General features: G+C 37.5%; 1 protein-coding gene across 2 annotated transcripts; it reads right to left on the reverse strand.

Annotated features, from left to right (window-relative positions):
* Positions 1–1441: 1441 nt before the first annotated feature.
* Positions 1442–20905, reverse strand: LOC110440440 (methylmalonic aciduria type A homolog, mitochondrial-like). Of its 2 annotated transcripts, none has more exons than XM_021483516.1 (7): positions 20810–20905; positions 11422–11980; positions 10716–10838; positions 4743–4913; positions 4390–4476; positions 2992–3140; positions 1442–1802 (listed from the first exon to the last, which is right to left on the reverse strand). In XM_021483516.1, the coding sequence occupies exons 2-7, from the start codon at positions 11945–11947 to the stop codon at positions 1515–1517; spliced, it is 1344 nt and encodes a 447-aa protein (XP_021339191.1). In that variant the 5' UTR covers positions 11948–11980; positions 20810–20905; the 3' UTR covers positions 1442–1514. The 2 variants fall into 2 exon arrangements, with proteins under 2 accessions (XP_021339191.1, XP_021339192.1); XM_021483517.1 differs by lacking the exon at positions 20810–20905 and adding an exon at positions 17015–17203.
* Positions 20906–21396: the final 491 nt, after the last annotated feature.

Raw genomic sequence — 21396 nt, forward strand, 5'->3', positions numbered from 1 at the left:
AACATTACTAATTTTAATGTCTTGATTGGATACTTTTGCATTTTTCACTTACATGTACATATATGATATGTATTTTGTGCTGCATAGGAATGCTTTAACTGTGGTTAATTAGCCCGAGTCTATAATTCTGTCTAGTCTAGTCAGAATATATTGCATAACAATGCTTTAACTGTGGTTAATTAACCCGAGTCTATAATTCTGTCTAGTCTAGTCAGAAAATATTGTATAACAATGCTTTAACTGTGGTTAATTAACCAAAGTCTATAATTCTGACTAGTCTAGTCAGAATATATTGTATAACAATGCTTTAACTGTGGTTAATTAGCCGAAATCTATAATTTTGACTAGTCTAGTCAGAATATATTGTATAACAATGCTTTAACTGTGGTTAATTAACCAGAGTCTATAATTCTGTCTAGTCTAGTCAGAATATATTGTATAGCAATGCTTTAACTACATGGTTAATTAGCCAGAGTCTATAATTCTGTCTAGTCTAGTCAGAATATATTGTATAACAATGCTTTAACTGTGGTTAATTTGGCCGAGTCTATAATTTTGACTAGTCTAGTTAGAATATATTGTACTGTGGTTAATTTGGCCGAGTCTATAATTTTGACTAGTCTAGTCAGAATATATTGTATAACAAAGTCATTAACTACGAATAGGTAGACTCAACAAAATATGTTCATGACCTCTTGATGTGAACTTAATTTCAATTGGATGAGAGTTGAATAAGAAAGAAATTGCATTTGCGGTTCAATGTCCTCGCTACAACGAAGGTCATATGAGGGGGGTGTTCGTACAGAAACATCACCAATCCAATGTCCTCACTACAACAAAGGTCATATGAGGGGGGTGTTCGTACAGATACACCATTGATGTCCTCGCTACAACGAAGGTCATATGAGGGGGGTGTTCGTACAGAAACACCATTGATGTCCTCACTACAACAAAGGTCATATGAGGGGGGTGTTCGTACAGAAACACCATTGATGTCCTCGCTACAACGAAGGTCGTATGAGGGGGGTGTTCGTACAGAAACAACATTTATGTCCTCGCTACAACGAAGGTCATATGAGGCGGGTGTTCGTACAGAAACAACATTTATGTCCTCGCTACAACGAAGGTCATATGAGGGGGGTGTTCGTACAGAAACACCACCAAACAAAAACATATTCCAAGCATTGCAAATCACATTTTGATAATCAGTAAAAAATCTACACGATGTCTGTCTACTTGTGTGACAGCAATAGTAGCTGTATATATATATAAATAATAAAGCAACAGGTACACCAGACTGACCACTAGCCCTTCTGCTTTTTTCAGGCTCACAGACGTTTATTAGTCACCATTCGTTGACTATATATATAAAACCTTTTTAAATTGTGAGTTTATGCCTCTTGGAAATACAGAAAAAAGTCAATATAGAAAAAAACATCATATTTTAATAATAATCATATCACAGCATAAATATCACATTTCAACTTTCCAAATGAACTATATTCAGCAGCTGATCAACTGTCTTTGATAAATTCCTGTAGGAGTAAATCCGCTGCTGTACCAGGAGATATTACACCATCCACAACTTGTCTTTCAACTTCTGTAATTTTACTTTTCACTGACTTGTGGGACCGAAACAAATCCATGATGTTGTCCCGTATGTAGTTCCACATCCAAATCCGTTTCTGCATCTGTCTTTTGTTTGAGAACTCTTTAGAATCTATCATTGCATTTTTGAATGTGCCCATCATTGTCCAAAGGTCCTCAATACCGTCGTTATGAAGTGAAGAAACCCTCCTTACCTGTAAAAAGAATACAAGGTTCATACAGGAAATTTACTTTGAATTTCAAGAGTTTTCAAGTCCCTTTTCAGTAAAAATAAGGATTAAAAGCACAGACGACCCTTTGCAAATGCTCCGAATACAGAAACCAGATGTCAATAAGTCATCATACACTAAAACTAACAACACTAAAAAACACTTCTGTTTTGTTTTTGTATTTTCTGAATTCCGTTTTATGAAGAATAATAACACCAAACCACCAAACTTAGCTATAGCAAGTGTTAAAGATCACAGAGTCAAATTCAAGGCTAATTTTGACCCTTTGAAGACAAATCAGACAGAACAGGACACTAATCACACTTGGGTTACCGTAAAAACTCGTCTAATTTGCGCACTTTTTTTTTAGAAATTTAATGCCCAAAATTTGGGGTGCGCAGAATACATAAGTGTAAGCAATTTCAAGGGGTTTTTTTCATGAAAAATTAAATAATCATTACTTCCTCGTAATCTTCTCCTTATAATAAATATACCGGACATTGATATATCCAATCAGGAGATTGGAAGATGACATGTATATTGACAAACAATAACAAAACATCAAATTTCTTTCAAAAAAAAAATACATGTGATTATGTTGGCCTGTACTTTTCCTTACATTAAACAAACAACCACAACAATGGCAACTGAGTCTACTAGAGACATTTGTTTTTTACAGGGTCCTCTTTTACTTAACTTATTACTTAAAAAAGAGAGACATTGTTGCTTAGCAAAAAGTCACAGAAAAAATCAAAAGGAGAACCTAGGGGCAAACTTTAAAATTCAGATTTAATTTTAAACAAAGTGAGAGGTCTGAACTGATCTCATCAAAGTAAGAGGTCTGAACTGATCTCATCATTGAGAGAGGTCTAAACTGATCTCATCATTGTGAGAGGTCTGAACTGATCTCATCATTGTGAGAGGTCTGAAATTATCTCATCATTGTGAGAAGTCTGAACTGATCTCATCATTGTGAGAGGTCTGAACTGATCTCATCATTGCTTCTGACCGTTACTGATTTGATATTAAGGGCGATAACCTGATTGTCTCCCTTTCACTTATTTTTAATGACATACCAAGGTATTTAAAGATTTGACTATTTTTTTTAAATATCTCAATGTAAGTTTTTGACAAATGGAAGGAGGGTAGTGATCTTCAGCCATTCCAAAATTACCGTAGGTTTCCAGTTTGGAGATTTCTGTCGCATGAATTTCAAAGCACTGATGTATTCTGTTTGTATACGACGAGCAGCAGCCACCAAGTCTCCGTCTGATTTGTTGACAACGACCAAATCAGCCATCTCAACAATCCCTTTCTTTATACCTAAAGAAATGAAGACATTATTTTGTGACATACAAAAATCACGTGGCTAGTTATAATTACGGGCAGGTATCAACTTTTTTGAAACCAAACAGATGACAGACGGTGTCGAAACAGTGACTAAACGATGATAGCCCGCTAGCCTGATACTGAATGAACACAGGACGAACGATAAGGTTTGTATCACAAGCATTACTTTGCCCGTAATAAGGCTCAAACACTGGAATCACCTGATAAAATAAATATAACCTGTATATATATAGCAAAACACCCATATATTGGCTATTTGGAAAACACTCATTACTTGACACATTAGTATTTGGTCTTATAGAGATTTACGCCTGTACTAGTGCGGGAACAGTAAGTGGGAATAGTGATATATCTCCCCCAACCCTCTGTTAGTGACCAACTGTACCTGTAGATAACTGCCCCCTTCGAACAGGGACTTAAAAAAATGCATTATTGTTTGTTTTTTTCCTCTTTTATTAAAAGATAGATAAATGGAATCCTCCAAAACTGTTAATTACAACACTACTGCTTTACATCAATTCTTTCTTTCATTTAACCGATAAATTATGGAATCCTTGTAAGTGTTTTATAAAAAATGCATTATCTGAATATGCCATTGCTATGTAAGTTCCACTCGGAACAAAGCCATTAATGATGTTTTAATCCTATACATCAAAGATGGCACCCTTCAAATAACAAAAATGTCAACCATTCAATGCTTGGTGAAACTTTCATTGAAAGAACTGATCCCTTTTTTAGAACTAGAGTAAAACTAGAGAACAGTGCCCATGTCCTATAAGAAAACTGAGACAAACTGTCCCTAACGACCAGAAGTTTTCACTGATTTCGAACAACACCAGCCTTATAGCCGAATGGTCTTTTTGAATAATTTTTTGTTTAGAGTACTACAGAATGTACAATACACTGTATAAGTTTTTTAAATCAGAATAGTCTGAAAATCACATAATTATAAATTCACCAAAATTAAGCTGGACTCTCAGGATGTCGGAGATCAATCTGATATGGAGGTTTTACTCCACATTTATGTCGGTATGATTTTTAGGAGGATTTAAAGAAGACCTCTGATACACAAAAACATTCCCTAAACAATTCCCACATTTTCACACTCTAAATATGAAATTTTGATAAAATAAATGGATGTTCTTCAATTTTATGCACTATATTGAACGTCAAAAGAACTGAATATTGTTTCTTGTAAATAAATGTAGACAATGATTTATACCTTGTAGCTCGTCACCACCAGCTGGCGGAATGATGAGGCAAAACATGTCAACCATATCTGCAACGACAAACTCAGACTGCCCCACACCTGGGAAAATAAAGCCAAGATGAAATCTGGATAATAAGCATTTATGAGGTTTCAAAACTAATTCATATTCAATGAATTTTGCCATTTTTAAGTTTTTTCATGGTTTTGTTTTGTTTTAACATACATATCACAATATGTGCATGAAAGCAGATACAACCTATCTCTTTGCCGTCTCCTTCAATCTTTTGGACAATCATAGCATAACGAGCGTAACTTTACTCATAACTTTTACAGAGATTTACAATGAACAACTACACAGCACTTACCTACTGTTTCTATGAGAATGATGTCATACCCTGCTGCCTCACACACAATTACCGCCTCGTTAGTCGTCCTGGTTACACCTCCAAGTATACCTCGTGCAGGTGATGGACGGACATAAGCATTCATGTTCCGTGACAATTCCGGCATCCGTGTCTTGTCCCCAAGGAGACTACCTGAAAGAAGAAACAGAATTGGAATATGAATATTACATCTCTTGTGTTCACAGTAAATACTTGAATATGTAACAATTTTGAATTTGGAATACAGTATTTTTTATGCTGAAATCTGATATTTTTCATATCATTTTAGATTCAAGCTGTCATTTCTCAACAAGATCTTTTAAAAATAACTTCCTCACTCCGTTTTTAGACGGAGATAAAGTATTAGGAAAAGAGGAAAAAACTAGAACACCGACAGGTCAGTAAGGGCCCCGTCATGTGGCAATATATCCCCCATAATCATTAAGAAGCAATCTGCCCATATAGCTGAGCTTGACGTTTGATATTTGGACTTCAAAAAGAATCACAAGGAAGCTAAATATACATTTTACATGTACTATGATGCGAGTCTTGTTTTATTCCACCTCCATATTTGCTGGGCTAACAGAAATGTAAATACCGGTGCAATACTCATTTGTTAGCTTTGATTTGTTTTATTTCACCTTATATACCTCCTCCATCAAGAGCCAGGGTCAAAGTCAGAGATCCACTTTGTCTTTGACCTTTAGACCCAAATGACCTTGACCATTAACCCAGTGACCCTGATCTTTGGTCAGTTAACTTATTCTTTAACTCCGACCAACTTTGCTTCTTAAATATCATAACAAAATGTTCATCAGTGAAAATACAAAACTTGACCTTGACCCTTTGAATCCCGTAACCTGGACCTACAATGTAAGGTCAGTTGACTCTGTGTTAAGTTCTGAACAACATTGCTTCATAATGTCATAACAAAATGTTCATCAAGGAAAAGGTACAAAATGTAACATTCACCTTTGACCCAGTGACCCTGACCTTTGGTCAATTGACTCCTTGTTTAATTCTGATCTACATTGCTTCAAAGTGTCATAGCAAAATGTTCACCAGTGAGAAAATACAATATTTAACCTTGACCTTTGACCCAATGACCTTGACCTTTAGTCAGTTGACTCCTTGTTTAATTCTGATCATTTTTGCTTCATCATGTCATAGCAAAATGATCATTAGTGAAAAGGTGCAAAATTTGACCTTGACCTTTGAATATAATGACCTTGACCTTTGATCTCGACATTTTACCTCAGTGTGTCTCTTTGTTTAATTCCGAACAACTTTGCTCTATGTCATAGCAAAATGTTCACCAGTGAAAAGCTACAAAATTTGACCTTGACCCCTGACCCGATGACCTTGAACTTTGGTCAGTTGACTCCTTGTTTACTTCTGATCAACTTTGCTTCATAATGTCATTACAAAATGTTCATCAGTAAAAAGATGTAAAATTTGACCCTGACCTTTGAACATAATGACCTTGACCTCTGACCTTGACTTTTTACCTAAATGTGTATTTTTGTGAACTGAACATCTTGACCAAGTTTCATGTACATGGGTCAATAAATACCAAAGTTATCAGCCAGGAACAAAATTTGTGGACGGACAGACAGTGATTACTATAGGGCACCCGTATCTCCGATACGGGGCCCTAATTAAAGTCAACCAGACTCTCCTTTTCAGTTTTGTACTGTATAACAATTTTTAAAGTTTAGTGGAAGATCTTGTTTAGGTGTATAACATGGACTAGTGTAACCACCTAACAACCTAGTGTAACCACCTAACAACCTAGTGTAACCACCTAACAACCTAGTAACAACCTAGTGTAACCACCTAACAACCTTTTCATATTTAATAAGCTACATATATTATTACCAAGCTGTCCTTTTACTACATAAAATTATGATTATATTCACGATTTCATGAAAATCGTAATCACCCAACCAAATCAACTAGTCATCAAACAGATGTTATAAACATGTCATAGCTGTGAAGCAGGGTATACGTAAACTTAACGACTGACAGATTCCTCAGGAATGTATTAATATTCTATATGTAAATAGTTATGACTTATCTACAAGGATCTGCCAGGTAACATCATATATGTTGTACAATTGTATGTCAATATACATATATTCATTTTGGTTGAGCGTTGTTATTCTGACTAAGCATTTATTTTGGGGTTCAGTAAAAAACTGGTGTGAATTTGAAGAAGCGACTTTCGAGACTGGACTCATATGCTTTTCCTGTAGACTTACCACAGGACCTTCTATATCTCTTAGTACTCATACTTAGTAATCGTAATCGTGAATTGGGCTCGTCAAAATTTTAAAAAAGATTTTATGCCTCGTCTGCAAAAATTGAAACCACTGTTGATGGCTATCGTATAGGAAACTGGATAATGCCAAAGGAAACTGGTTATTACTTAATGTCAGCTAAATCCAATATTATATATTAAAAATTATATCCTACGTAATCTAATGCTGCTGTAAAATTTATGAAAAAAATGAAGTTATGGCAGTTAGACATAGTGACACATGTCAAGGTCACAATTTGTCCAATTTCAATGAGGCAAGGGAAAATAGCTGTAAGGTCTTTAATCCAGTGTACACAGGCAAATAAGCAGCTATAGGCATACAACCTCTCACCTCCATGGTATCAACAGCTATACGCATGCAGCCTCTAACCTCCATGGTATCTACAGCTATATATAGGCATACAGCCTCTCACCTCCGTGGTATCAACAGCTATAGGATGCAGCCTCTCACCTCCATGGTATCAACAGCTATAGGCATGCAGCCTCTCACCTCCATGGTATCTAAAGCTATATATAGGCATACAGCCTTTCACCTCCATGGTACCTACAGCTATAGGCATGCAGCCCCTCGCCTCCATGGCATCTACAGCTATAGGCATGCAGCCCCTCGCCTCCATGGTATCAACAGCTATAGGCATGCAGCCCCTCGCCTCCATGGGTATCAACAGCTATAGGCATGCAGCCTCTCACCTCCATGGTATCTTCAGCTATAGGCATGCAGCCTTTCACCTCCATGGTACCTACAGCTATAGGCATGCAGCCTCTCGCCTCCATGGCATCTGCAGCTATAGGCATGCAGCCCCTCGTCTCCATGGTATCAACAGCTATAGGCATGCAGCCCCTCGCCTCCATGGGTATCAACAGCTATAGGCATGCAGCCTCTCACCTCCATGGTATCTTCAGCTATAGGCATGCAGCCTTTCACCTCCATGGTACCTACAGCTATAGGCATGCAGCCTCTCGCCTCCATGGTATCCACAGCTATAGGCATGCAGCCTCTCACCTCCATAGTATCTACAGCTATAGGCATGCAGCCTTTCACCTCCATGGTATCTACAGCTATAGGCATTCAGCCTCTCACCTCTATGGTATCTACAGCTATAGGCATGCAGCCTTTCACCTCCATAGTCTACAGCTATAGGCCTGCAGCCTCTTGCCTCCATGGTATCCACAGCTATAGGCATGCAGCCTCACACCTCCATGGTATCACCTCTATGGTATCTACAGCTATATAGGCATACAGCCTCTCACCTCCATGATATCTACAAATATAGGCATACAGCTTCTCACCTCCATGTTATCTACAGCTATAGGCATCAAGCCTCTCACCTCCATGGTATCTACATCTATGGGCATCAAGCCTCTCACCTCCATGTTATCTACAGCTATAGGCATCAAGCCTCTCATCTCCATGGTATCTACATCTATGGGCATCAAGCCTCTCACCTCCATGTTATCTACAGCTATAGGCATACAGCCTCTCACCTCCATGTTATCTACAGCTATAAGCATCAAGCCTCTCACCTCCGTGGTATCTACAGCGATAGGCATCAAGCCTCTCACCACCATGTTATCTACAGCTATAGGCATCAAGCCTCTCACCTTCATGCTATCTACAGCTATAGGCATATAGCCTCTCACCTCCATGGTATCTAAAGCTATAGGCATCAAGCCTCTCACCTCCATGTTATCTACAGCTATAGGCATCAATCCTCTCACCTTTATGTTATCTACAGCTATAGGCATCAAGCCTCTCACCTCCGTGTTATCTATAGCTATAGGCATGCAGCTTCTCACAACCATGGTATCTACAGCTATAGGCATGCAGCCTCTCACCTCCATGTTATCTACAGCCTCTCACCTCCATGGTATCTACAGATAAAGGCATGTAGCCTCTAACTCTCACCTCCATGGTATCTACATCTATGGGCATCAAGCCCTTCATGGTATCTACAGCTAAAGGCATATAGCCTCTCACCTCCATGTTATCTACAGCTATAGGCATCAAGCCTCTCACCTTCATGGTATCTACAGCTATAGGCATATAGCCTCTCACCTCCATGTTATCTACAGGTATAGGCATCAAGCCTCTCACCTCCATGTTATCTACAGCTAAAGGCATCAAGCCTCTAACCTCCATGGCATCTACAGCTAAAGGCATCAAGCCTCTCACATCCATGACATCTACAGCTATAGGCATCAAGCCTCTCACCTCCATGTTATCTACAGCTAAAGGCACCAAGCCTCTCACATCCATGACATCTACAGCTATAGGCATCAAGCCTCTCACAACCATGGTATCTACAGCTATAGGCATGCAGCCTCTCACCTCCATGGTATCTACAGATAAAGGTATGTAGCCTCTAACCTCCATGGCATCTACAGCTATAGGCATCAAGCCTCTCACCTCCATGGTGGCATCTACAGCTATAGGCATCAAGCCTCTAACCTCCATGGCATCAACAGCTATATATAGGCATCAAGCCTCTCACCTCCATGGTATCTACAGCTATAGAAATGCAGCCTCTAACTTCCATGGCATCTACAGCTATATATAGGCATACAGACTCTCACCTCCGTGTTATCTACAGCTATAGGCATCAAGCCTCTCACCTCCATGGTGGCATCTACAGCTATAGGCATCAAGCCTCTAACCTCCATGTTATCTACAGCTATATATAGGCATCAAGCCTCTCACCTCCATGGCATCTACAGCTATATATAGGCATACAGACCCTCCCCCCGTGTTATCTACAGCTATAGGCATACAGCCTCTCACCTCCGTGTTATCAACAGCTATAGGCATCAAGCCTCTCACCTACATGGTGGCATCTACAGCTATAGGCACCAAGCCTCTAACCTCCATGGCATCTACAGCTATAGGCATGCAGCCCCTCGCCTCCATGGGTATCAACAGCTATAGGCATGCAGCCTCTCACCTCCATGGTATCTACAGCTATAGGCATGCAGCCTCGTACTTCCATGGCATCTACAGCTATATATAGGCATACAGCCTCTCACCTCCGTGTTATCTACAGCTATAGGCATCAAGCCTCTCACCTCCATGTTATCTACAGCTATAGGCATCAAGCCTCTCACCTCCATGTTATCTACAGCTATAGGCATCAAGCCTCTAACTTCCATGGCATCTACAGCTATATATAGGCATACAGACTCTCACCTCCGTGTTATCTACAGCTATAGGCATCAAGACTCTCACCTCCGTGTTATCTACAGCTATAGGCGTAAAGCCTCTCACCTCCGTGTTATCTACAGCTATAGGCATACAGCCTCTCACCTCCGTGTTATCTACAGCTATAGGCGTCAAGCCTCTCACCCCCCATAGTATCTAGATCTACAGCTATATATAGGCATCAAGCCTCTCACCTCCATGGTATCTACAGATATAGGCATGCAGCCTCTAACTTCCATGGCATCTACAGCTATATATAGGCATACAGCCTCTCCCCTCCGTGTTATCTACAGCTATAGGCGTCAAGCCTCTCACCTCCATGGCATCTACAGCTATAGGCATAGAGCCTCTAACCTCAATGGTGGCATCTACAGCTATAGGCATCAAGCCTCTCACCCCCCATGGTATCTAGATCTACAGCGATAGGCATCAAGCCTCTCACCTCCAGTCTGTAATGATGAAGGGTCCACAGCCAACACTGCTACCCTGTGCCCTTGACTCGTTAGATAGCTTCCGAATACTTCAATAAAGGTACTTTTACCTGCTCCGGGAGGGCCAGACAAACCTGCACAACAGATATGTTCCATAGTATGACAATCAATGAAGAAGGGATAATTGTTTCATTCATGATGAAAACAACTTGAATAAGGAAAATATCTTATTGTTTATTGGGAAACATTTCATTAGTTTTTTCTTTATGTTTTTCTATCATATTTAAATAACAGGAAAAATTCTTGAAAAAGTTGTCTAAATTAATACAAATGCATCCCTAGAATATATCATTATAAAATTGAAGGCTCCATCCTGTGGATGATAGAAGTACATTAGTAGCAGATCTAGAGCAGTTTAAATGACATGCTAAGAATCAGGTGTTGCTCATCTGAAATCTTCAAAGACAGGTATCCATCCAGAAACCAATTCAATCAAATGGCTTTCTTGGTGCCTTTGATTTTGTTATATTCATTGATGTAAGTAAGTGAAACCCCTGGAGTATTGAGAGTGTAAAGGATATTGCTATATAGGTACTATTTATTGAATGTTCAGTATAAAATATTTGACAAACTGATAAAACCTCCTTTTTTTTGAGTCTTTAATCAAGAAATGAGAATATATTCCTCTTTAAAGATTTGATGACTTATTATACTTACCTATTCTGAAAGATGTAGGTGCAGTTGCCTTCTTTGTTTTTTCTACCTGTAGGATACGATTCAAGAGTACTTGGGCCTGTAACTTCTTAGTTTGGTTTTTAGACTCCACCAATGTGATGGCACGAGCCAGACAGCCTCGGTCATGGTGACGTAGACCATTGTAGAGAACTTCAACACTGTAATGGTCCACTTCAGTTGTGGTACTAAAATGTCTATGATTCTGTTGCGATAGACCACGATGTACATTTTTAAATAAAGTCCTATTCTTGTCATTGATTCTCCAACAAAATGACATAACATTTGAACATCTCGAACCGAAATTCATATTTTTCCAGCAGTTTATGCAGTGCTTTAACTGTGAATTCACTTGAAATGGTCTTGTTTCTGAAGACTGTATTTCAAAAATCCTAGAAGTGCAAACTGGTCTTGTAAACGTACGCACATCAGTCTTTGGTTTTATGATACACATCCCATAGCAACGTCGCCAACACAACATTACTGCCTTCGGTAGTCTAGCTGTCATCATTCTGAGGCAAGTCGTCAACTCCACACAAATCTTCTACAACAATTTCAAGGAGATAAATATATTTTATTATAAACGTACTTTGTAATAAATAGAATTGTATTTCCATGCATATGGCCACTTGTAAAAGAAAAGCATCTGCTGTAGTTGCTTGGTGTCTCATATTGAATCAGTTAGTCTTTATCTTTAACATCCATGGTCATAGATTTTTGGACCCAGGGCAAACAGGATTTAGGGTGAAAAAGACCAAGGAAGACTAAGAAAACTTGGAAGGAGACTGTAGTCAAGCCTTAAATGTTTCACCCTAAAAGTAATGTTAGGGCTTAACAGGGACAACAATCTACGGTTGCATTCACTTATCCGGGCTGAAGTATATTCCACCATAAACAAACGCACTTGGCCCGAGCTGTAGACAGAGCTAAACATTCTGGTTTTGGAGAATAAATATCAATATATCAAGAATAATATGTTCTAGCTTCTTTCGATGGAAAATTACGTATATAACGTATCTTAAAACATAATAGGGATTGACCTTATTATCTAGTATTTCAGTCTCAGTCGGTTCAGATCTGTGCCTGTTGTTTTCTTTCAGGTTCAATCGTTTTAACTGGTTGAACCGGATACACGAAAGGGGCCTGTGGTTAGAGTACCAAAAATGGAACGGTACCCAAAATGGAACACTTTCGATGTATATATGATGCAGCATTTTTTTATTTTACAATATTTATAGTTTAATGCATTTTGAGCCAATTTCATCTGCCTACTTCTTGAACATTGCTCATAAACTCAATTGAAATATAAAAACAAGAGGCCCAATGGGCCTGCATCGCTTACCTGGTATTAATCTCACAGTTGTAACCTTAAAAATGATATAAAATAAAGCTAACGGCAAAATAATAGTATTTCTGACTATAAGTCGTTCAAAACAACCTGTTAAAAAAAAAACTTTTCACCCCTGTGACCTTGAAATTCAAACATTAGGCCATTACATTGGAACAAATTTAATAGCTTCATCTCATGATGAAACTTGAAAATACAGTTGTGGGATCGCACAACGTTACACGATGTGCGCACAGTGTGTGAACAATGTGTGCAGGAAGTGCGAACGATACAAAATTAGACGATCATTGCTTGCGCACATTTGAGCGGACAATAGGTGAATGTTGTGCGATAACAATCGTGGTTGGTGTAAATTGAGGAATGCCTTAACAATATATACGGTTTCGTGTTTAAACATATATATAAACTTGATTTTTATGTATATTTCTATATTCTAGCTACATCTATAAGCTTATCTTTCTGTCTATATTTTCTTACATTTAGAAATGGTGTTTTCGGTGTTTTTTAAACAACCTATATTGACACATGTAAAATTACAACACAGTCTCGGCAATACAGGTAAACATAGCCACTTTGTACCTGTACCTAGACCGTAGTTATCCCCCGCCCGGGGCACTTACGTAACTAGCCTAGGTGTGAAAACCAGGTGAAAGGGAGCTATAGACCAACACGAATGCAAATAACAAATACTTAACGTCCAGTTGTGTTTTCAGCTCTATGTGTCAGGGACAGGCCAGGTAAAACTCCAGTCACTAATCAAATTGTTATTTACCTGTTCTGTTACCTAGAAGCTAAACCCTTTCTTGACAGTCTAACAGTCACTGTAACACTGTGTAACACGGTTTGTAAAATTGTACATAATCTTAATTATTGTGATGAGAATTACAGTAATATATACAGTGTACATTATTGCATAATAGCCTTCTGTATTTTTTGCATTCCGTAATATTGATCAACAAATTCTACCAAATCGCACAGTTGTAAGGAGAAAAGTGCACAACGGGGCGAACGATTGTTAAAACGCACAGTTGTGCGCACCATGTGTACACGATGTGCGGACGGTGTGTGAACGATGTATGCACGGTGTGGGCACAGTATTTTTGGTGCGTTGTGCTGTCACACAACTGTATCACCACCCTATCATTTTGTTTATTGAGATTAAGTCATTTAAATGTTTATTATTATTTGACTCCTGTGACCTTGAATATAATTCAAGGTCATTCATTTGAACAAACTTTGTAGCCCTTTATCCTAGCATGCTACTCAGGCCAAATATCATCATCCTGTGCATTTTGGTTATTCAGAAGAAGTCGTTTAAAATGTTTACTATTTTTGACCCCTGTGACCTTGAATAAGGGTGAAGGTCATTAATTTGAACAAATTTGGTAGCTCTTCATCTTAGCATGCTACTGACCAAATATCATCACCCTGGGCATTTTGGTTATTCAGGAGAAGTTGCTTAAAGTTTTTAACATATTTGACCCCTGTGATCTTGAATATGAGTGAAGGTCATTCATTTGAACAAACTTGGTAGCTCTTCATTCCAGCATGCTACTAGCCAAATATCATCGCCTTAGGCCTTTTGGTTGTTTTAAAGTAAAATATAGACGCTGGATGCCGGACGGATGCCGGACGCCGCAACACGGCATAAGCTCACTAAAACTAGGCCCTTCGAGCCAGGTGAGCTAAAAATGCAATGAAAAGTAATCCTGGTAATCTTATCATATTACTAAACATGATATATGGAACAGTTTCCCACAAGATAATATTTTATCTCGTAACATATTTGACTTTGAGAAAAAAAAGGATGAATTCTTGAAAGATCTTGAGTTGAAGCATGATCATACAGCATCTTATATTTATATGCATGGTTTTACCGTTTATTTTCTGTTGACCACATTGTTTTTCAAATTATATTGATGTGGATATAGAGGCAGCAATGCCTGCATCTATTAATATCCTATTAAATCCTATCAAACATGGAAAACTATACATGTATACATTCATACTATTGCCAAATTGTGAAGTATTGATCAATATGTATATTTCTATGTGCCTAAATGCAATGTGCATTTGGTTATAAATTGAATTAAATTGAATTGGTACTGAGTTACGCTGAGTGAGTCTTTGTGCGCCAAGGATATTAATTTTTGTATGAAAGGCTCGAATGTAAAACTCGTTGATGACTATTATGTATATATTTTGAACTACATGCAGCATTCCTTAGTATAATGTACAATTATTAACTTATTTCAAGTTTGTACAAGATATTGAATATCTCCCACTCGGTTTAAAGTGATTTACTATATATTGTCCATTTATAATCAATCCTGACAACACGGTCAAGTTACCAAAATGATTATTAACCTTATCTTAAAATATGTTTTTTTAGTGCACCCCTGCTAATTATAATGACATATCATATTTACTATCCATTTTCAACTTTAAAGATATATTTAAATAGTATAATGTCATCGCATTATGCCATACATATACTGCCTATTCTTCATTTTATAAGGGTAATTGCCTAGAATATTCATATCCATATTATTCTATAGGATTATTCTATGTCATTGATATCATTGTATAAATTTTGTTATAATATGCCTATGAGCCGCAAGGCTTAAAGCTAATAAACAATAAAATATTAACACCTGACAATAAATGTGTGGGCCTATATAACACCTGGGCGGTGAACCTACCCTGCGTGGGTATACACGGGACACGCCGTTTGTTTACTAGGGCAAGGTGATAGATAATTATAATAGGATAATTACTGTCTCGTGCCCGTGTCTGTATGGACAATACAAACGGTAATTATGTTGTGATAAGACTTTCCCGCGAACAACACGACACAACTCTCTCTTTCAAGTAAATCAACAAGTAAACCTGTAAACATCATCATGCGTTTCGCAATCGTTGGACACAGCTTCATTGCCAGGATGGCTGGAAACTCTCTCCTGCAATCCGACGATGTCCAGCTGATAGGAATCCGTGGGGCAACAACCAGGATACTTCTACTATCGAAGAAGATCCGTGATCTTGATGTCGACCGGGTGTTCCTACAGATTGGAGGAAACGACATCGGCCCCACATCAGACCCAGATGACATTGTCAGCGACATAGGTGACGTTGTCGCTATGTTTGTAGAGAAAGTATGCCGGGTGATAGTTGGTAGCCTGCGATACAGACCGCGGCATACATCACCAGAGAAATATGAAATACGACGAACCAGAATACAACACCTCACAGCTGCTGCATTCAAGGACGGCGTCCACCTAACACAGACATTGCATTAATTGGAGTCCCATTACGCATGACAACTGAAGCTAGCCCTGTAATGCAGTCAGATGAAGTAGGAAACTACTCAGATTAAAACGGCCCTTTTTAGGGCCACACAATTTTCAAAGAAAGTGTCATTGAATGTCTCGAAAACACGCTTCCCCAACCCAACAATATAAAATGACCATACAAATTAAAGATATTCTTTGAAAAGTCCCTTGCAATGACGTGACTAATCGTAATAAATGATTTACAATTATCTTGTTAATATTTATTGACATATATATAATTAATATGTCCTCCCTCCAATCTGAATACGTATATACGTTTTACAGTGTATAGAAGGAATAGAAAGCACACCCCTTGTCTCTAATCATAAATTATTACCTGATGAAATAAGCCATAAAATATTTAGGGTTACTTTTGAGATTCATGTTATTTTTAGTAAAACTTGTATTAGACTCAACATATTGAGAATGCTTAAAAATATAAAATCGATAGTAAATCATTGGAAACGTTATTTTATTGTTATATAAGACCTGTGCTTTGGGTATGGTGATATTATCTGGAATGACTGTACCATTGGATAGCTATGGAAATTATATCGGGGTTAAAAAGTGGGACATATCTCATCGAAAACTATATCCTGAGGTAAATATGGAAACTTTAAATTAAAGACGTCATAAACATAAATTAATTCTAAGGTATAAGATCTTTAATCTTTGATCATTAAACAGTGCAATCCTAGTAATTTTAATACAATACTTGTCAAATCAGGCACAAAGCAAGTGACTTAAACTTCTATAAATTTACTGACAACCTTATTCAAGATGGCAGTTGTTCTTGGGTTTTTTTCTTTCCGAATTGTTCTTATTTCAGGCTTGATTTCTGTGAAATATGTCAATAATCTCAATCAGTAATTAATTATCAACAATTTTGTAAATATACCTTATTATTCCGTGTACATGTATATACATGTATGTTGTACCGGTTCAGGAGAAGACTTGTATATGTTAACACAATAACATTTGTTGAAACCAAAAAATATATACATTGATGGTCGTAGGTGTATTATACGTATACAGGTTGTTCCGGCCATCGAGCTGTTCCGTCCATAGTCGTTCCGACCTTAGTATAGTTCCGGCCCCTACCCGGTCCAGCCCTGTATTCTTAGTCGTTACGGCCTCATATATTATATATATGATTCATGTTTATTTGGAATTAAATTTTAAATAAAATTTATTTATATAATAGATAATTCATGTTACTCATTCAAAGAAATAAAATCAAAAATTAAAAAATACTTCACATTGTACATTTGTTGTCTTTTCATTTTACATGTTGTCTAAAACAAAAAACACCTGTGTAAACATACGGAGTAAGATTGCTATTTAAGACACATTACAATCACGGTCTTTTGTTTATCTTATTACTTCGTGCGTTGGGAAACTGTATGGCTTCTAGCAAACGCTGTGTAAACACCATGGGTGTATAGTCTTATCTAATTCCGTGGTCTACCGACGTTGTTTTTACTTTTAGTTGATGAAAGACGTTGATTTTTTTTGTCATCACATCTTGTTAAAATCGATCTTCCAAGTGTGAAGATGCAAATTTGTATGCTCTCAACTAAACTATTACCATTAAGTAATGACTATTACCATTATATATATATTAGTTATAATTATAATGTATATGTTAGTTATAATTGTTAGATATATTTTGTCATTAAGTATATATTTTAGATATAAGTATTTAAACTCCCGTCTTCTGTATTGTTGTTTGCATTAAATATTACATAATGTATCATGGTTTTTTTCTTGTGTTTTTAACCCGTACACTTGTACAGGGACGTATAGTGAAGGGGATTAGCAACTCCCTCTCTGCCTTACCAATTTTATGACACGTCAATCTAGACTTACCTCCCCCTCATTCCGGAGCAGATAGCGAGCGCCACCTATCTCAATTTTGACAAAGCAAGATGGCGTCGATACCGCTTTGTTAGATGCAGAAGTTGGTGTGAAAACAAACCAATCTCGATAAGTGTTCTTACGTCTTTTGCTTATCCCATTGTTATAAGCTGATTGTGTTACTTTTAATTGATAAAATCTGTGGTATCATAGTAATTGATGTTTCGTTTTTGGGGTATATTTTTCTATTTTTAAACGCGTGGTTCAGAGTATTGTGGTGGGCGTCGACAGACAAAAATGCGCGATAAAAAACCCCACATGTATGTGAACCACCTCACTCAAAAAGTATTTGACCGATCTTTTTTAAATTAGCCGCAATAGAAAGCTGAATAAATTTTATAACGACCCAACCCAATTTGATTGCAAATAACATAATTTAACTTGTGTTATTTTTGTGTCAAAAAGACTAAACATCAGCATTATTTTTCACTGGAACGTAAATCATTATTGCGAAAGTAGTTGGTGACTGCTCACTGTTCTGATTAAATTTTATAAACTATCGATAATATTTTTTAAAACAATTAATATCAATTAACAGCTGAGTAATTTCTATGTTAAGTAGGCCTGATTTGATTTGCATTTCTTGGAACTATAGCGATGTCACAGATAAAATTACTCGTCTGGTAACGAAGGACACGTGTTGTTAAAAACCGTAAACAAAAATGCGGGATAAAAAAACCCACATGTATGTGAACCACCTCCCTCCAAAAGTGTTTGACCGATCTTTTTTAAATTAGCAGCAATAGAAAGCTGAATAACTTTTATAACGACCCAACCCATTTTAATTGCAAATTATACAATTGAACTTGTGTTATTTTTGTGTCAAAAAGTGTAAATATCAGCAATATTTTTCACTGGAACGTAAATCATGGCGGAAGTAGTTGGTAACTGATCACTGTTTTGATTAATTTTATAAACTATCGTTTGTATTTTTTAAAACAATTAATATCAATAAACAGCCGAGTAATTTCTATGTTAAGTAGGCCTGATTTTATTTGCATTATTTGGAACGATAGCGATGTCACAGATGAAATTACCCGTCTGATAACGAAGGACACATGTTGTTAAAAACGGTAAACAACCGGAAATGTTAAACGAAACAAAAAAGTATCGCCTGCATTCGAGGATAAGCTCATTTAAAAAATACTTCTTTTTGAAATTTACAGCGATAGAAAGTTGAATAATTTTTTGATATGTAGTTCTAATTTTTATGGCAAAAAATAACAAATAACTTGTGCTGTTTTTGTGTCAAAAAGTGTCAATATTAGCATTATTTTCACTGGAGCGTGCTTTACGAAATGCAATTTGTTGTAATAGCCATCAACACAGCCGCAAGGCTAGACATAGTGGCAACGATAGCCCTGTCCCTGGAATAAAAAGAAGACCTACTAATACACAGTCCCAATTAGGGCTAATCGTTATCAAAACACTTCGATCTCGGCGAGATTGTTGACATGACACCGAAAGCAGGTGCGTGCTTAATTTTAACGCTAGTGCGCAAGCGCGGGCTGATCGAGAGGGGCTCTCGATGACTTTCCGGTTCGGTGAACAAACACAAAAGCGACGTGCTATAGAATCTTGACTGGGGCAGTGTTGCCAATCCCCTCTATATACTGTCCCTGACTTGTACAAGTAACACAATGCAAAATGTAAAACTGTTACATCCAAATTTATGTAAACATTCGATCCATGCATCAAACATAGTTCAATGGTAATATATGTGAAGGAAAACACTATAGTGAGGCCGGAACGACTAAGGGGCCGGAACGACTAAGGGACCGCAACGACTAAGGACGAACCGGGTAGGGGCCGGAACTACTAGGGGGCCGGACCAACTTGATACATATTATACAGCAACAGACATTTGATTACACATTGTTGTAAGTACTATGTATATAAATATATCACGAAAATAACAAGTATTACGCCGACTGAACACTGACGTCCGTCAGTGAGATGAAACCCGTAAGGGCGGATTCATGCAGGCGCGAAACCCGTCATCCATCCATCCATAACAAGTATTACAAAATCAAATACCTTCAGTAACGGCTCCGTTACTATCAAAATAGGCAGAGAATGCTTTGGAAGGGAAGTAACTCGTATATAACTACATGTACAACTCTTAACTGTTATCGTAGGCATACACTTAACGATAAATTTCGATACATTCTACTGTTATGATCGACTTGATATTTTGCACACAGTTAAGTAAGCGGAAAATATTCATGAATCAGAAAACAGAAGTAAAAAATGTCGATTAATTCCTGGGCGCGCGAACACTTGCCTGGACACTCATTCCTCCGTTGACACTCAACCCACCCTCGTGAAAATAGTAGTTATCGACGTATTTCGGTACATTCTACTGTTATGGTCAACCTGATATTTTGCACAAAGTTAAATAAGTGGAATATATTTATGAATCAGAAGACAGAAGTACAAAATATTGATTAACGAATTCTCGGGCTCGCGAACACTTACCTGGACACTCATTCCTCCGCGGACACTCAATCCAACCTCGTGAAAATAGTATTTACCGACGTATTTCGGTACTTTCTACTGTAACGATCGAACTTAAATTTTGCACACACCTAGATAAGTGAACAATATTTAAGAATCAGAAGAAAAAAATCTTATAACGAACTCTCGCAAAAACCTCCGAGGACACTCATTACTCTGAGGACACTCATTAGGGTGACCGAATTTGAATAGCTAAATAATCTTTAAATCCTTTTTCTGTGGAACATTTTGCCGTACAAATAAGAGTTTCAATACCTACACAATCACTGACAGCTCTCGTTTAGGTTATCATTTTCTCTTCCTCCACTTCAATGACAGTTTCTCTCCAGTAATCTAACCGGAAGTAACTCTCTAATGTATACGTACGTATATGGAAACAATTTAATAACGGGAGCCGAAACATTTTAATCCGGAAAATCATGTCTTTTTCAGTTTTTCATATTCTAAATGGTGAAGAATTTATCGAAGAAGATCTTTATATTGATATTATACGAACTACTTACACGGTTGTCCCTACATCCAACCTTAAACAGCAAATTACTTTTATTATGTCCCCCCCCCCGCCCATTTCTTCACTCTTTTGAATTTCACGCGGCCGTTTAAGGATAAAATACATCAACTACTTAAGCGATTTAGTAGCGATCGCGAACTGTTGACAATATTGGGGTTACTTTTTAGGGGCGGATCCAGAATTTTTGCAAGTGGTATCACCATTCAAGTTATTTTACGGTGGTAGGTAAATCTTGTACGCCGCTCCCGCTCCCGTCCCAAATCCCCGTACCAGGCATATATAGATATTTTAATATCGCATTAACGCGATCGCTTATATTTTTTATAAAATTATAC

The sequence above is a fragment of the Mizuhopecten yessoensis genome, unplaced genomic scaffold (genome assembly GCF_002113885.1).
Source record: "Mizuhopecten yessoensis strain PY_sf001 unplaced genomic scaffold, ASM211388v2 scaffold11181, whole genome shotgun sequence".
Taxonomy (NCBI): domain Eukaryota; kingdom Metazoa; phylum Mollusca; class Bivalvia; order Pectinida; family Pectinidae; genus Mizuhopecten; species Mizuhopecten yessoensis.